The sequence below is a fragment of the Pelophylax lessonae genome (assembly GCF_965119305.1).
Source record: "Pelophylax lessonae genome assembly, chromosome: 11".
NCBI lineage: Eukaryota > Metazoa > Chordata > Amphibia > Anura > Ranidae > Pelophylax > Pelophylax lessonae.
The window spans coordinates 11,117,271-11,135,281 of NC_138778.1; the positions used below are offsets into that span (position 1 = coordinate 11,117,271).

Consider the following 18,011-nt stretch of genomic DNA (forward strand, 5'->3'; position numbering starts at 1 on the left):
TTTTTTTCATTGCTCATTTTTTTTTTTTTTTTTTTTATGTGGATAAAACATAAAATGATGAGGATTATGAAGGGCCATCTTTTGGCTCAAGAACAGATCCAGGATAGATGAAAGGAGCTTCTGTAACCCTCAGGAGACATTTAAAGCCTCTTAAAAACTACCCAAAAACTACCTTTATTTCTCTTTACCTTTACCTTTACCTAAACATTTCTCCAAAATTTTACCAAAATTTTCTGGTAAATGAAAACTCTGGATTTTACTGAATAGAAGGATGATGGAGGGGGGGGGGGCGATCGGTGAACTGTTCTTTTCTCCGACTTTGAAAGCCGTGGCGTATTAATAAGCGTGCGCTCTACTGGAAGCGAAGCCTTTTCTCTCTCATCCTGACATTTAGCGGACGAGCATCCCCCCCCTCTCCCCCCCTCGTCAGCCTGTCACACATGACAAGCCCTTATAGAGTGGAGCTGCGCTCAGATCAATGCAGAGACTTCTCATTGGGCGCTGGGGATGGAGCAGGACGCCAGGCGAGGAGCAGCTCCCATCCTCAGTCTGGTGTTGGGGATCTCAGGGCTCGGCTCTGGACGTCGCTGAGCTCCATGGACAGACGTAGAAGGGCCACCCTGGCGCTGACTCTGAATTTCCTCTCTCTTCTCTTCTCCATCACCGCCTTCAGCAGCAGCTACTGGTGCGAGGGGATCCGCAAAGTGCCCAAACCCTTCTGCCAGGGCAGCTCCAGGGAGAAACAGACCTTCTGCATCCGCTTCAACAACTCCGACACCAACGGCAGCAACGTGGTCCAATACACCTGGGAGACCGGGGACGACAAATTCATCGAAAGGCATTTCCATGCCGGGATCTGGTATTCCTGCGAGGAGAACATCAGCGGGGACGGTGAGTGCCGGGAGAACTTGGAGGACCATGATTGAATTTGTTAGTGGTACACAGACTGCCAACATTATCCATAGAGCTGTACAAAGAGCACTGCACCACAGGAGCTTACAATCCATTATTATTATACATTTATATAGCTTTGAGAACGATGTCACACACACATTAGTCTTTGCACCAGAAGAGCTTACATTTTATTATCCCAAACATACTATAGAATAATAATAATTATTAATATTAGTCTGAGAACAATATAACATACATATCAGTCTCTGTGGTGCACACAAGCTTACAATTCATTATCTCAACTATATTATTATTATTATTTAGAAAACAATATAAAATGCACTTTAGGCTCTGCACCACATGAGCTTACAATTCATTATCCCAACTTTATGATTATTAATATTTTTCTGAGAACAATTTTCCATACACATCAGTCTATGCACCAGAGGAGCTTACAATCTATCACCATACTGTATGATGATGAATATTATTAAATGTATATGGCTGAGAACAATTTAACATGCACATAAGCCTCTGCACCACATGAGCTTACAATTCATTATCCTAACTATACTATATTATTATTATTATTTTTTTTTTTTTTTTTTATAATTATTATTCTGAGAACAATTTACCATACACATCAGTCTCTGCACCAGAGGAGCTTACAATCTATCACCATATTGTATGATGATTAATATTATTATTATGTATATAGCTGAGAACAATATAACATGCACATAAGCCTCTGCGCCACATGAGCTTACAATTCATTATCCTAACTCTACTATATTATTATTATTATTATTTTTATAATTATTATTCTGAGAACAATTTACCATACACATCAGTCTCTGCACCAGGAGGAGCTTACAATCTATCACCATACTGTATGATGATTAATATTATTATTATTATGTATATAGCTGAGAACAATATAACATGCACATAAGCCTCTGCACCACATGAGCTTACAATTCATTATCCTAACTATACTATATTGTTATTATTGTTATTATTTTTTTTTTATAATTATTATTCTAAAAACAATTTACCATACACATCAGTCTCTGCACCAGAGGAGCTTACAATCTATCACCATACTGTATGATGATTAATATTATTATTATGTATATAGCTGAGAACAATATAACATGCACATAAACCTCTGCACCACATGAGCTTACAATTCATTATCCTAACTATACTATATTATTATTATTATTATTATTATTTTTTATATAATTATTACTCTGAGAACAATTTACCATACACATCAGTCTCTGCACCAGGAGGAGCTTACAATCCGTTACCATAGTGTATGATTTTTTTTAAAATATTATTATTATATTTATATAGCTGAGAACAATATAACATGCACATCAGTCTTTGCACCACATTAGCTTACAAATCATTATCTGGACCCATACTATATTATTATTATTTGTATTATTATTCTTTTACTCTGAGAACAATATAACATACACATCCATCTTTGCACCAGAAGAGCTTACAATCCATTACTATTATATTTATATAGCTGAGAACAATATAAAATGCACATCAGCCTTTGCGCCACATGAGCTTACAATTCATTATCCCAACTATACTATATTGTTGTTATTATTATTATTATTATTCAGAGAACAATATACCATACACATCAGTCTCTGCACCAGAAGAGCTTACAATCCAAAACTAGTATTATTATATTTATTTAGCTGAGAACAATGTAACATGCACATCAGTCTCTTCACCACATGAGCTTACAATTCATTATCCCAACTATACTATTATGTTGTTATTATTGTTATTATTATTATTCGGAGAACAATATACCATACACATCAGTCTTTACAGCAGAAGAGCTTACAATCCAATACTATTAATATTATATTATTATTATATTTATATAGCTGAGAACAATATACCATACACATCAGTCTCTGCACCAGAGAAGCTTGTAATCTATTACTATACATCAGCCTTTGCAGCAGAAGAGCTTACAATCCAATACTATTATTATTATATTATTATTATATTTATAAAGCTGAGAATAATATAACATGCACATCAGTCTCTGTGCCACATGAGCTTACAATTCATTATCCCAACTAAAGTATATTGTTGTTATTTTTTATTATTATTATTATTATTATTCAGAGAACAATATACCATACACATCAGCCTCTGCACCAGAGAAGCTTGCATTCTATTACTATACTGTATGATTATTATTATTATATAGCTCTGAGAACAATATAATATCAGTTTTGTTGCCACAATTCATTATCCCAACCCATACTATATTATTATTCATTGCATTATTATTATTATTATTATTATTATTATTATTATTATTATTATTATTATTATTTGTATTAGTGTTATTATTTTTATAGCTCGGGGAACAATATAACATACACCTCAATCTCTGCACCACATGAGCCTACAGCCTGTTGACTATATTATTATTATTATTATAATACATGTCTATAGCTCTGACATATTCTGCGTCGCTGTACAGAGAGGCACAGATCTATTCATATCAGTTTCTACACCAGAAGAGCTTACAATCCATGAACATACTGTATTATTATTACTATACATTTCTATAGCTCTGACATATGCCACAGTTTTGTACACTCAGCCAGTCACATCAGTCTCTGCACCTGAGGAGCTTACACTCTAACACCCCTCCGCGTTATAGATAAACACACGCACATTCGGCTGGTTTTGGGTGAATGCCAGTTGCCCGGCTCGATGAATTTTGGAGAAAACTCAGAAAACACGAGGAGAACACACCATCTCCGGGCAGATGGGATCCTGCTTAGAATCAGACACCGGAATTTGCTTTCGCTGAGTCCAAGCAGGATCCTCCGGCGCCCCCATCTGTTCAGACAAAAAAGTGTAAAAAAATTAATCAGAAGAAATGAAATAACAGATTTTTGTTTTAAGGTAATTCAAAGAGCAATAGTGTGCCAGGGAACCAATCAGAAACCAGCATACAGCAGCTAAAGTATTATAACATTATGTGTCAAAAACTAAAAGGAGATCTTAGCAGTCGGTTGGAGCAGATTGGACAGAGTGCGGGATGTCTCTCCATAGGGAACAGACCTGGATGGAGAGATAAGATTGTTCTGGTTATGTGTTTGATGGAGAATTGTTAGTGCCATCTGTCGCCCCCTGGTGTGCGGGTAAGGTGTTTGAAAGAAAGGTCAATTGACCATCTGCCTGACACTATGGGGACTATTTCTGAAAGGTCACTGTTGATTTTTTTGCCAATTTTTTCATACATCTATTTATAAAGTTGCTCTGGGCAAAGGTGGGAATAGTCTGTCATTAACTAGGCAACTGCTGAGATAAATCTAATTTCAGGATAAGCATAGTTGCCAACATTTGAAAAAAAATTTCAGGGACGCTTTGCAGCACAGCTATCAATTACTTACCACACCCACTTCCCTGAAGCTCCACCCTCTCCGCATAATTAATATCCGCCTACTTATTATCAGATTATAGGGTCTACTCAATATAGAGAAAATTACAGGAAATTAAAAAGGGAATTTAAAACTTAAGGAAAAAGTAGCAGAGTTGGAATAATTCTCCCATTCAGCTGCACTACTTCTGCGTAACATTTATGGGCAGCCCGATTAACGGGCGCTTCCAGGGACAATGTAAATTACCCGGGACAGGCTCCTATTTACCGGGACTGTCCCGGAAAAAACGGGACAGTTGGCAAGTATGGATAAGCTACCTAAATGGTATATTGTGTTTGGTGTTGGTGTATGGAGTTAGTCCACACACTTAGGGGTCTGTTTATATTTAATTTGCATAGCCATGCATCCAGCGACTCTGCATGTACCTATATTCTGTGCAAATTGGGCAATAACAAATGTCCTTTAGGCTTTTTGTTTTCTGTTTTGAACGAATATTCTTTTATTATAGGCAGTAGTAAAATACTGCATTATGACCACTAGATGGAGCTGAGGAGCACAGGCAATACATATGTTCTTTGCAACAAAAGATACAATGTAACAGTAATACAGTAATAGAGAACACTAGAGGAAATCAGCAAATAAATTTAGCTTTTGGTTACATGTATTTGCTAATTCCCTCTAGCCTTCTCCATACGGTCCCATTCTCAGTTTGTGTAGCAGGATTGCCCGTTTTGTGTGTTTTTAATGCATTTCGGCAGATATGGGCAACATGGGCTACCCTAAACGCCTCAAGGAAGCACCTCAAAGAAGCACCTGCACCTTTCTGGGTGATGAGCTTCACAGGTTTTTTGTAATGCGGAAAATCACGCCTAAATTGTACTGCATTTGGGGAGCCATTAGGAATGAATGGCACCCGAACCCCACGCAACTTTAGCACAATTTGGATTGCAAGTCGGAGGGCGTAATTGTTGCAACAAAGACGTATGTATTACCTATGCTCCTCAGCTCCATCTAGTGGCCATAATGCAGTATTTTATTACTGCCCATAAAAAAAGAGAACATTTGTTCAGAAGAGAAAACAGCCTAATGAACATTCATTTTTGCTCAGTTCGCACAGAACAGGTACACACGCAGATTCTCTGGACAAATGGCTATGCAAAAATTGTCTAAATAGGCACCTTGGTGAGTTGAGTTTTGGCTGGTTTCTGGTGAACTTGTTGAAAATCGCTCATTGGGTGGCCCTGCAGCCTCGATCTGTTCCACGAAGGTCGAGCATTAGAACAAAGGAGACTTCGAAGGAGCCTGCTTGAAAATTTGGGTCTAAACAGCAGCTGCCTCTATTGGCAGCTGTGAGAATACAATGGCCCAGCAGGAGGGGTAGTTGTCCCATCTATGCGTGGATGGAGGAATCTGCTAGATCAGTGGTCTCCAGACTGTGGCCCAGGGGCCAGATGTGGCCCTTTACTTGCCTTTTTCCGGCCCTTGGGTCACTATTCCTCCCACTGACATTAACAATAGGGCATGATTCCTGCCAATGACACCAAGAGTGGGGCACTATTGCTCCCACTAATACCACGGTTGGCACACTATTCCTCCCACTGACACCAATGATGGAGCACTATTCCTCCCACTGACACCAATGAGGGGGCACTATTCCTCCCACTGACACCAACAATGGGACACTATTCCTCCCACTGACACAATGATGGGGCACTGTTCCTCCCACTGACACCAATGATGGGGCACTATTCCTCCCACTGACACCAACAATGGGACACTATTCCTCCCACTGATACCAACGAAGGAACACTATTCCTCCCACTGACACCAATGAGGGGGCACTATTCTGCCCACTGACACCAACAATGGGGCACTATTCCTCCCACTGACACCAACAAAGGGACACTATTCCTCCCACTGACACCAATGAGGGGGCACTATTCTGCCCACTGACACCAACGAAGGGACACTATTGCTCCCACTGACACCAATGATGCCACAATATTCCTCCCACCCACACCAATAATGAGGTATTATTTTTCACATGGACACCAATGAAGGAGCATTCTTATCAAACGTCGTGCCATTTTCTACTCCCATTGGCCCTGAGTCCGGCCCCTCTAAAGTCTGAAGGATAGTAAACTGGCCCTTTGTATAAAAAGTTTGGAGACCCCTGTGGTAGATCGCATTCGCTCATCCTGCAGTGTATGACCAGCTTTGCACTGCAAGGGAGGAAGAGCAAAGCGCAGTCACTATATAATGGGCCAATATGGCCGCCCCCTGCTCATATATAAAGAGAAACATTATTTCTGACCTTGATACATTTAAAAACATCCCCCGCCCCCCATGACACGAGTATCCTGACGTAAAGATGATAAATCCTCAGCCGTTCGTTGAGCTATTAGTTACCTGACATGAGACGAGCTGCGTTGGCTGATGGCGTTCGCCGACTCAGTTTAATTAGATGGAAAAGGAAAAAATGAATCCACTTTACTGGAATGAAGAGCCGATCAATCTTCCCTGGGTCACTAATGCTGAGCGTACATCAAATCATTTCTGGTGTCTGCTAGGAGTTAGATTTGCAATATCTGGGCAGACCGGTGATGGACGAGGAGGACGCAACACCTGGAATGACCTGGGGGAGGCAGTGTGGTGGAGTCATTGTGTATACAGTTCAGGTGATATAAAATCTATCAAGGCAGCAACTCCATTTATTATATAGAACACAATCCATGTGTGCGCAGCTCAGCCTGCCGTTGTCTTACCAACAACAATACGGAACATCACCCACCTGTGTTGCTGCAAGGGTACTTCTATAGCTGCAATAACCTTACACCAGCAGAAATATGGAGAATCAAATGCATGTGTATATATATATATAGTTCAGGCTTCTGTACAGGAAGTGTGGAATAGTCTCCCCCCATAGGCTGGGTTTAGCAGACTGCTTCCAAACAATGTCCAGATGTGTAAACATATTTAAAAAAAGTAAAACATTGTCCATTATTGATCAAGGGGCATCTGATTACAGAGGCTTCATACTGCATTCTGGCCACTAGATGGAGCTGAGGAGCATAGGCAATACATACACTCACCTTGCACTTTATTAGGTACCGGGTTAGACCCCCCCTTTTGCCTTCATTCTTCGTGGCATAGATTGAACAAGGTGTTGGAAATATTCCTCAGAGATTTCGGTCCATAGTGACATGAAAGCATCACGCAGTAGTTGCAGATTTGGCGGCTGCACATCCATGATACAAATCACCGGTTCTACTACATCCCAAAGGTGTTCTATTGGATGAGATCATTGGGGGTATTTGGGGGTTTGGTGATTAGACTCCAGAGTGTGCCACATCCCTAAGTACGAATATAGACATGGAGGTTCCCCAGTTGTGGGACTTTAGGCACTTCAAACACATAACAGGTAAATTGATAAAAACAGATATTTATGAATCATCAGTAAAAGACAAGAAACATGAAATATACATGCTATGGACAACTGAAAATACACCAACTGAAACGATCTGGTATTCTCCATCCCGACGCGTTTCGCTCCTTCATCAGGGATTTAGGAGTAACCTTGTAGTCCTTCATTGGTATATCAAACAACATTCCATGTTATGTTTAATCACTTCTGGTCCACGCTAGAGCCAAAAGACGGCTACAGCGTGGACCTTAATTGCCGGGAGGGCATCCATGTACATCCTCCCGTGCATGAGCTGCCTGCGGAGCACGCGCGTGCGGCTCGCTCTGTGATCAGCTAGTCCATGAGACTCGGCTGATCACAGATCTGAGTAAGGGGCCGATCCTGGCCTCTTACCACGTGATCAGCCGAGTATGTTCAGCTGTCAGCTGATCACGTGATGTAAACAGCAGCCAGAGATCAGTTTTTTTCTCCTCACGCTGTCACAATTAACCCTTTAATCACCCCTGGGTTAACCCCTTCCCTGCCAGTGTCATTATTACAGTAACAGTGCATATTTTTAGCACTGATTACTGTAGTAATGTCACTGGTCCCCCCAAAAGTGTCAAAAATGTCAGTTAGGGGTCCGATCTGTCCGCCGCAATGTCTCAGTCCCGGTAAAAATCGCAGATCGCCGCCATTACTAGTAAAAAAATAAATAAAAATGACATAAATCTTTCCCCTAATTTATAACTTTTATAACGTGATAACTTTTGCGCAAACCAATCAAAATACGCTCATTGCGATTTTTTTTATACCAAAAATATATAGCAGAAATAAATTGGCCAAAAAGGATGAGAATTTTTGATTTTTACATTTTTTTTTTTGGGAATGTTTTATAGCAGAAAGTTAAAAATATATATTTTTTTTCAAAATTGTTGCTCTTTTTTTGTTTATAGCGCAAAAAATAAAAATTGCAGAGGTGATTAAATAACACCAAAAGAAAGCTCTGTTTGTGGGAAAAAAAAGGACCTCAATTTAGTTTGGGTAGAGTGTCGCACGACCGCGCAATTGTCCGTTAAAGTCACGCAGTGCCGAATCGCAAAATAGGGCCTGGTCATTGAGCAGCCAAATCCTCTGGGGCTAAAGTGGTTAAGAGGGGAGGTTGGGGGGGGGGGCTAAAAATGAGATTGACCCCCCCAACTGCATTTCATAGAGCATTAAGGCCCTGTTCACACTTGTGTACTTTTTGTCACGCTAAAATGCACCTTTCCAACGTGAAAAAAAAGAGCATAAACGAGTTCCTTTTAAATCCCATGTAACTGTTTACATCACAGTCCTGCGTTTTAAAAATCCCTGCACGCTGCGTCTATGGCGCCCTGTTCAGAAGCACATCAAAAATGCACCTCCTTTTAAAATAAAGGGAAAGTTTAAAAAACTCACTGCAGTGCGCTTCTGGCGCTTTTTTTATCACGTCAGTTTTTTCTCAGGTGACCAGGGATGAAAGCACAATCAAAACGCATGCAAAACGTATATAAAATGCATAGGCGTTGCCTTCAATTTTTAACGTGAAGAATTAAAAATGCATTAAAAGCACATACTGCATTTGGAATTGCACCAGTGTGTAGTGTATTCACACTACAGAGCGTAAAACCACTATAGGCAGTTTATAAAAACGCGCAGTGCCTTTATATTGCGTTGCTCTAAATTTTGATTGCGTTTTAATGCATTTTTTATGCATTTTCTGGATATATTACATCATTGACTCCCAGCATGCAATTCTGTATCCTTGACATGTGGGGAAAAATATGCATTTTAATGCATTTTTAATGGGCCTTCATTTATTTCTATGGATGGTGCGTTTTTTTTGTCCACTTTTTGCGCACATAAGATGCAGGACTTTTCAAAATGCAGCACACAGATGAAAATAAGTCCATTGGAGTTCAAGGGAAATACCTTTGACGCACTTTTTTCACCCTGGAAAGGTGCCTGTGCAGTCGGTCAGTTCTGAGAGGGCGTCATATGACGGCTTCCCATGATCCCGCCCACTTTGGCGTGCAGGCGGGGTGCTCTGTGATCGCTGTATCCTCCAGCTGTGTCCAATCACAGCTGATCCTGATGTAAACACAAGCCGCCTATCGGCATTCCTTTCCTCACCCTGACACAGCGCGAGGGGAGGAGTCAGTAACTGGCTAATGTGAAAGGGGACATCTGCACTGATAATCAGGGCACTGATCATCAGTATCCTGATTAGCAGTGCAGCCCCAACAGTGCCCATCAATGATGCCAATCAGTGCTATCAATCACTGCCCATCAGTGCTGCCAATCAGTGCCCATCAGTGTTGCCAATCAGTGCCACCTTTCAGTGCCCACCAGTACCACATATCAGTGCAGCCTCTTTAGTGCCCATCAGTGCAGCATAACCAGTGTTGCCTCATCAGTGCCCATCAGTGCAGCCTATCAGTGCCAATTAGTGCTGTCAATCAGTGCCCATCAGTGCAGCCTCTTTAGTGCCCATTAGTGAAGCATAATCAGTGCCACCTCATCAGTGCAGCCTATCAGTGCCCATTTGTGCTGTCAATCAATGCCCATCAGTGTTGCCAATCAGTGCCACCTTTTCAGTGCCCATCAGTGCCACATATCAGTGCAGCCTCTTTAGTGCCCATCAGTGCAGCATAATCAGTGCCGCTTCATCAGTGCCCATCAGTGCAGCCTCATCAGTGTCCACCATTGCCACCTCATCAGTGCCCATTAGTGCAGTCTCATGGAGGCCCACCAGTGCCACCTCATCAGTGCCCACCAGTGCCCCCTTATCAGTGCTGCCTCATCAGTGCCGCCTCATCAGTGCCCACCAGTGCATCCTCATCTCTGCCCATTAGTGCAGTCTCATTATTGCCCACCAGTGCCACCTCATTAGTACCCATTAGTGCAGTCTCATGGAGGCCCACCAGTGCAGCCTCATCAGTGCCCATTAGTTCAGCTTCATCAGTCCATCGGTGCTGCCTCAGTGCCCATTAGTGCCCACCAGTGCATCCTCATCTTTGCCCATTAGTTCAGCTTCATCAGTGCCCATTAGTGCAGTCTCATGGAAGCCCACCAGTGCCCCCTTATCAGTGCTGCCTCATCAGTGCCAACCTATTAGTGCCTATCAGTGCAACTTTATTAGTGCCGATCGGGGTTGCCTTATCAGTGCCTATCAATGCTGCATCATCAGTGCTGCCTTTTATTGCACATCAGTGAAGGAGAAAAATGACCTGTTTACAAAATTGTATATCAGAAATGAAGAAAAACTTTTTTAAATAAAATGTTTGGTCTTTTTTCATTTGTTTAGCAAAAAAAAAACAAAAAAAAAACCCAGAGGTGTTTAAATACCACCAAAAGAAAGCTCTATTTGTGTGAACAAAATGATAAAAACTTCATATAAGTACAGTGTTGCATGACCGCACAATTGTCATTAAAAGTGCGACAGTGCTGAAAGCTGAAAATTGTCCACCTCATCAGTGCCCACCAGTGCCCCCTTATCAGTGCCGCCTCATCAGTGCATCCTCATCTTTGCCCATTAGTGCAGTCTCATTATTGCCCACCAGTGCCACCTCAATAGTGCCCATTAGTGCAGTCTCATGGAGGCCCACCAGTGCCGCCTCATCAGCACTGTCTATTTACTTAATTTGTTTAGCAAAACAACAAAAAAACAAAAAAAAACCCAGAGGGATTAAATACCACCAAAAGAAACCTCTATTTGTGTGAATAAAATTATAAAAGCTTTATATAAGTACAGTGTTGCATGACCGCGCAATTGTCATTAAAAGTGTGACAGTGCTGAAAGCTGAAAATTGGCCTGGGCAGGAAGGGGGTGGTAGGAAGGAATGTGGTTATTTGGCTGCCGTCTAGATGCGTGTGAACACACTTGAGATAGGGACCTTAGATTGTAAGCTCTTGGGGAGAATGTACAATATACTTTATACAATACATGCATACAATATACACAATACAATATTGTATCTATATACAATATACAGAAATTGCTGGCAGTGTATAAATAGCTGTGGTAAATCTGATAAGGAAAAGGAACAGATGGCAGTTCTTATTTCTTGACTCAGATAAGGGCTCAGTCCGCACACAGCTCAGCAGAAGTTGATGATCTGCGGGAGGTTGATGAGCTGCATCCTCTGTGACCCAACAGAAAAGACTTCAACTCTTTCCTGGAGAATCTCAGTGCTGCCCTCCCCATGTAAAGGCTGGTAGTGCGCTTTCACATACCAGCTCCATCATTCAGGGGGGGATTTCATCTTCTGCAGACAAGTGTGATCCCCCCGGAGAGCCGTCTATCACAGATATACCGTGTTCATTACGGAGGTCCCGGGGGTACAGGGAGGGGAGTTAGGGGAAAACGCGGACTAAATGTCATTTGTCTCCGATGACACCCGCTCCGTCCGTGGCAAAAAAAAATTCTCGCAGTAAGCTGAGATTCTTATTAACATTTTCTGCGTGTTGGCAATGAGCCGGCGGAGTTTATTATGCAGTGCTGCGTATTCAGCACCTGAGTTGTGTTTATTGTATTTTCCATATCAGCTTCGCTCTAATGGAACAACAACGGGACCACCGGGGACCAATTAACTTTGAAGGGCAGGAAAAAATGCTCAGCCGGGGTCTGATGGCCTTGCAAATCGCATCCCCTCCCCTCTATGCATGATGATGGACAGCATGTCTCATGCAGCAACAGAGCTCTGCAGAATATATACACACTATATTACCAAAAGTATTGGGACGCCGGCCTTTACACAAGAACTTTAATGACATCCCAGTCTTAGTCCGCAGGGTTCAATATTGAGTTGGCCCACCCTTTGCAGCTATAACAGCTTAAACTCTTCTGGGAAGGCTGCCCACAAGGTTTAGGAGTGTGTCTATGGGAATGTTGGACAGTTCTTCCAGAAGGGCATTTGTGAAGTCAGGCACTGATGTTGGACGAGAAGGCGTGGCTTGCAGTCTCCGCCTTGATTCATCCCAAAGGTGTTCTGTCAGGTTGAGGTCAGGACTTGGTGCAGGCCAGTCAAGTTCCTCCACCCCAAACTCACTCATGCATGTCTTTATGGACCTTGCTTTGTGCACTGGTCCAAACCATTTGGTGGAGGGGGGATTATGGTGTGGGGTTGTTTTTCAGGGGTTGGGTTTGGCCCCTTAGTTCCAGTGAAGGGAATTCTTAAGGCGTCAGCATACCAAGATATTTTAGACAATTTCATACTCCCAACTTTGTGGGAACAGTTTGGGGATGGCCCCTTCCTGTTCCTGCACACCAGTGCGCAAAGCAAGTAGACACGTGCAGAACAAAAAAAATTGTTTCGTTTTGATTCGTTATTTATATCAATTTATTTAATTCGTTTTCGGGTATCTTTAATTTGAATTCAAATCAATTCAAGTTTTTCTAATTCCAGTTGAATTGCATTTGAATTCGAATCGAACTCTATTCAAAATTGAATTGGGATGGGTATATTCTTTCTATTCCATTCTATTCTATTATTTTCTATTCTATACTTTTCTATTCTATTCGAAATTTGAATTGCGGAAAATGGCTATATTTTTATATTCTTTCTATTTTATTCTTTTCGATTGCTTATTCTATTCTATTATTTTCTATTGTTTATATTATTCTTTTGCATTCTGATTCTGGTGCGGACAAAAAAGGGTCCTGCACGAGTTTGGTCCGAATGCGATGTAAATTCAGCCATACAGTTTGTACAGTTTGTATGGCTAAATTCGCATCGCACAGTCATCACATGTGATTTGTCACAAGGGGCGGGATCTCTGGGTGATGTCACCAGATGGCCACGCCCCATGGCTATATAGAAAAATCGCAGACAGCGAGAGCCAACACAACGAAGGCAGACAGCGATGAAGGAAGACCATGTTTTTTATTTTTTGGAGGCAGTGGACGAAGAAGACAATGACATCGCTGGAGCGAAGAGGGAAAGAAACACCGGAGGGAGAAGAAACCATCGGAGTGAGAAGTAAAACCGGAGGGAGAAGAAACTCAGGAGGGAGAAGAAACTCAGGAGAGAGAAGAAACCACTAGAGGGAGAAGAAACACCGGAGGGAGAAGAAACAGCAGAGGGAGAAGAAACACCGGAGGGAGAAGAAACCACCGGAGGGAGAAGAAACCACCAGAGGGAGAAGAAACACCGGAGGGAGAAGAAACACCGGAAGGAGAAGAAACCACCGTAGGGTGAAGAAACCACCAGAGGGAGAAGAAACACCGGAGGGAGAAGAAACACCGGAAGGAGAAGAAACACCGGAGGGAGATGAAACACTGGAGGGAGAAGAATCCACCAGAGGGAAAAGAAACACCGGAGGGAGAAGAAACACCGGAGGGAGAAGAAACACCGGAGGGAGAAGAAACTCCGGAGGGAGAAGAAACACCGGAGGGAGAAGAAACACCGGAGGGAGAAGAAACCCTGGAGGGAGAAGAAACCACCGGAGGGAGAAGAAACACAGGAGGGAGAAGAAACACCGGAGGGAGAAGAAATACCGGAGGGAGAAGAAACAGCAGAGGGAGAAGAAACCATTGGAGGGAAAAGAAACACCAAAGAAAGAAGAAACACCGGAGGGAGAGGAAACCACGGGAGGGAGAAGAAACACCAAAGAAAGAAGAAACACCGGAGGGAGAGGAAACCACCAGAGGGAGAAGAAACCACCGGAGGGAGATGAAACACCAGAGGGAGAAGAAACACCGGAGGGAGAAGAAACACCAGAGGGAGAAGAAACACCGGAGGGAGAAGAAACCACCGGAGGGAGAAGAAACCACCGGAGGGAGAAGAAACCACCGGAGGGAGAAGAAACCACCAGAGTTTGAAGAAACCACCAGAGGGAAAAGAAACCATCGGAGGGAGAAGAAACACCAAAGAAAGAAGAAACACCGGAGGGAGAGGAAACCACGGGAGGGAGAAGAAACATCAAAGAAAGAAGAAACACCAGAGGGAGAGGAAACCACCGGAGGGAGAAGAAACCACCGAAAGGAGATGAAACACTGGAGGGAGAAGAAACACCGGAGGGAGAAGAAACCACCGGAGGGTGAAGAAACCACCAGAGGGAAAAGAAACCACCAGAGGGAAAAGAAACCATCAGAGGGAGAAGAAACACCAAAGAAAGAAGAAACACCGGAGGGAGAGGAAACCACGGGAGGGAGAAGAAACACCAAAGAAAGAAGAAACACTGGAGGGAGAGGAAACCACCGGAGGGAGAAGAAACACCGGAGGGAGAAGAAACCACCGGAGGGAGAAGAAACCACCAGAGGGAGAAGAAACCACCAGAGGGAGAAGAAACCATCAGAGGGAGAAGAAACCACCAGAGGGAGTAGAAACCACCGGAGGGAGAAGAAACCACTGGAGGGTGAAGAAACCACCGGAGGGGTAAGAAACCACCGGAGGGTGAAGAAACCACCGGAGGGAAAAGAAACCATCGGAGGGAGAAGAAACACCAAAGGAAGAAGAAACACCGGAGGGAGAGGAAATTACCGGAGGGAGAAGAAACACCAAAGAAAGAAGAAACACCGGAGGGAGAGGAAACCAGCGGAGGGAGAAGAAGCCACCGGAGGGAGAAGAAACACCGGAGGGAGAAGAAACCACCAGAGGGGCAAGAAACCACGAGAGGGAAAAGAAACCACGAGAGGGGGAAGAAACCACGAGAGGGAAAAAAAACCACTGGAGGGAGAAGAAATACCAAAGAAAGAAGAAACAACGAAAGGGAGAGGAAACCACCGGAGGGAGAAGAAACACCAAAGAAAGAAGAAACACCGGAGGGAGAGGAAGCCACCGGAGGGAGAAGAAACCACTTTAGGGGTGAAGAAACACCAAAGAAAGACGAAACATCGGAGGGAGAAGAAACATTGATGGGAGAAGAAACACCAAAGAAAGAAGAAACCACCTGAGGGAGAAGAAACCAATGGAGGGATCGCAGGGGTGATCTGATTCTGCGAAACATTCTGCGTTTTGCAAACTGATTGTGGGGTGTCGTTAACTTTACATACACTCAGCAATCAGTCACATGAACAGGTTGTGATTTTGATGCAATGCGGATTTGCAGCAAATTCGATCCGCATCTAGTGTGACTCAACCCTAAGTCCTGGTGCAGTGCAGTGCGGGATGCACAGTGATTCCTGTGCGTTTCTCCCAAAACATCACAACCACACTCCATTCATGTGAACCAATGTCAATGTTAAGTTAACTACACCCCAAAAAATGGTTAGCAAAACGCAGTGCGATTGGCTGAATCTAATCGCATAGGTGTGAACACCCATGCGATCCGATTCCAGTGGGGCAAAAAAAAAAGTTTCATGCACCTTTTTTCAAGCAGGTAAGGTGCGATACAAAATGAATGGGCTCAAATCGTACTGCAAAAACTTGCATGTAATTTGAGGAAAGCGGTGCGATTCCTCTCCAAATCGCATGCGGTTCCCCGCACTGCATAAGTGTGAACCGAGACTTAACCTTGCTTATATTTTTCCTCCTTTCCTATCCTCATCAATGTGCTGATGACTTTTTTAAATAAAACTTTACCATTTGCATTATTTTATTCCCAGTGATGTCATCACTGGGTCTCTGGGCTACTCTATTTAATGCAGGCAGATCATTGCTGGTGGGAGGGGCCTGTAGGGGGTCGTACACTCAGTCCTTAGTACTCCTGTAAAGAGCCCTCAGTAGTAGGAGGAGTTATGCAAATATCAAAATGCCTCAATAGATGTCAGTCTAGAGAAGTGGGCGTTCTTAGATTCCTAAACTGCCTTAAGTAACGCCCACATGTGATGATGAGCTTCCATGATTGGAAGAACTGAAATCCAATGAATGAAAGGGGCGGGCCTGGGACAGTCAAGCGGGGTGTCCCCCAGCCAGGAAATGAGGTGTGGCTCTATCTGACTTGCTGCAGTTTCTAATGCACATTGTGAGAAGCCCACAGTGTGCAATGAAATCAGAGGACGCCGTTTCAGCAAAACCGAAGGGAAGGCCGGAGCTCAGATTTATTATCCACCTTAATTTCCCAATAGACTCCAATTTACTGCAGATTTGGAAATGTTGCCAAAATGCGTGATTTTCTTTGATGTCGGCAAATTGAAAACAATCCATTTTGCTCATCCGTGCCCCCTCCTGGTCTGTGTCCCACCTTGTCTGTCCGCAGGGCAGGTGGCAGCGAATGTCTGGCGGATGGGCTCTTACTGATTCTTCTATAATGGAGAATTTTTCTCTGCACCCCCGCGCAGACGCGGCGTTTAGAAAAGGTTTTTAATCACCGGGGAGGATTGTATACGGCTGATGCCAAAATTAAAATCAATATTTATTCATTTTACAATGGAGCGCGCTGAGTGCACGGGAACCGCAAAATCGCCTAAAGCCGCCAGAAGTGGAAGTTTATAATGTAGAGCCGGGAGGTGAGGATATGGAGCGAGACGCCGCGTAGGTGCGATGAGTGGGTGGGGGGTACGCCACTGCTGAAAATCAGAGCAAGTGTATATATAATGAAAATAATATAATAATATGCTAATACTATACTACTACTAATGATATTATTATATATATATATATATAAATAAAATAATAATATTATATTGACATTTAATATAATAATATACTACTAATAATAACAATAATACATATATTAGACTCTAAAATGTGCAGAGCACTGCAGCACTTCTGAGACGATTTCCATCACTATGACTGATTGCGCTTTCGATCACTTTGACTGGTTGCGATTTTGAACGATGTCACTGGTTGTACTTTCAGTCGTTGTGCTTTCAATTACTATGACTGGTTGCGATTTCAATGGCTGCACTTTTGATCACTGTGACTGGTTGTGATTTCGATCATTGTGACTGGTTGCATTTTCAATCGCTGTGATTGGTTGGGATTTCAATCTATGTGACTGGTTGCACTTTCCATCACTCTGACTGGTTGGGATTTCAAACACTTTGACCGGTTGCGATTGTGAAAGCTGTGACTGGTTGCACTTTCGATCGCTGGGACTGGTTGCGATTTCAATCATTGTGACTGGTTTCACTTTCAATCGTTGTGCTTTTGGGCATTGTGACTGGTTGTAATTTTAATCTGTGTGACTAGTTGCAATTTCAATCCTTGTGACTGCTTGCGATTTTGATCATTGTGCCTTCAATCACTGTGACTGGTTGCAATTTCAATCATTGTGCTTTTCATCGCTGTGAATGGTTGTGATTTCAATTGCTGTGACTGGTTGCGATTTTGAGCGCTTTGACTGATAGCACTTTCAATCATTGCACTTTC

General features: G+C 42.9%; 1 protein-coding gene across 1 annotated transcript in view; it reads left to right on the forward strand.

The window, feature by feature from the left end:
- The first annotated feature begins 275 nt into the window (after positions 1-275).
- The window catches only part of GSG1L2 (GSG1 like 2), a 75,295-nt gene continuing 57,559 nt past the window's right edge, over positions 276-18,011 (forward strand). Inside the window, exon 1 of the mRNA XM_082272458.1 lies at positions 276-891. Coding sequence (XP_082128584.1) covers positions 441-891 — 451 coding nt within the window. The 5' untranslated portion in view covers positions 276-440. The remainder of the gene's footprint in view (positions 892-18,011) is intronic.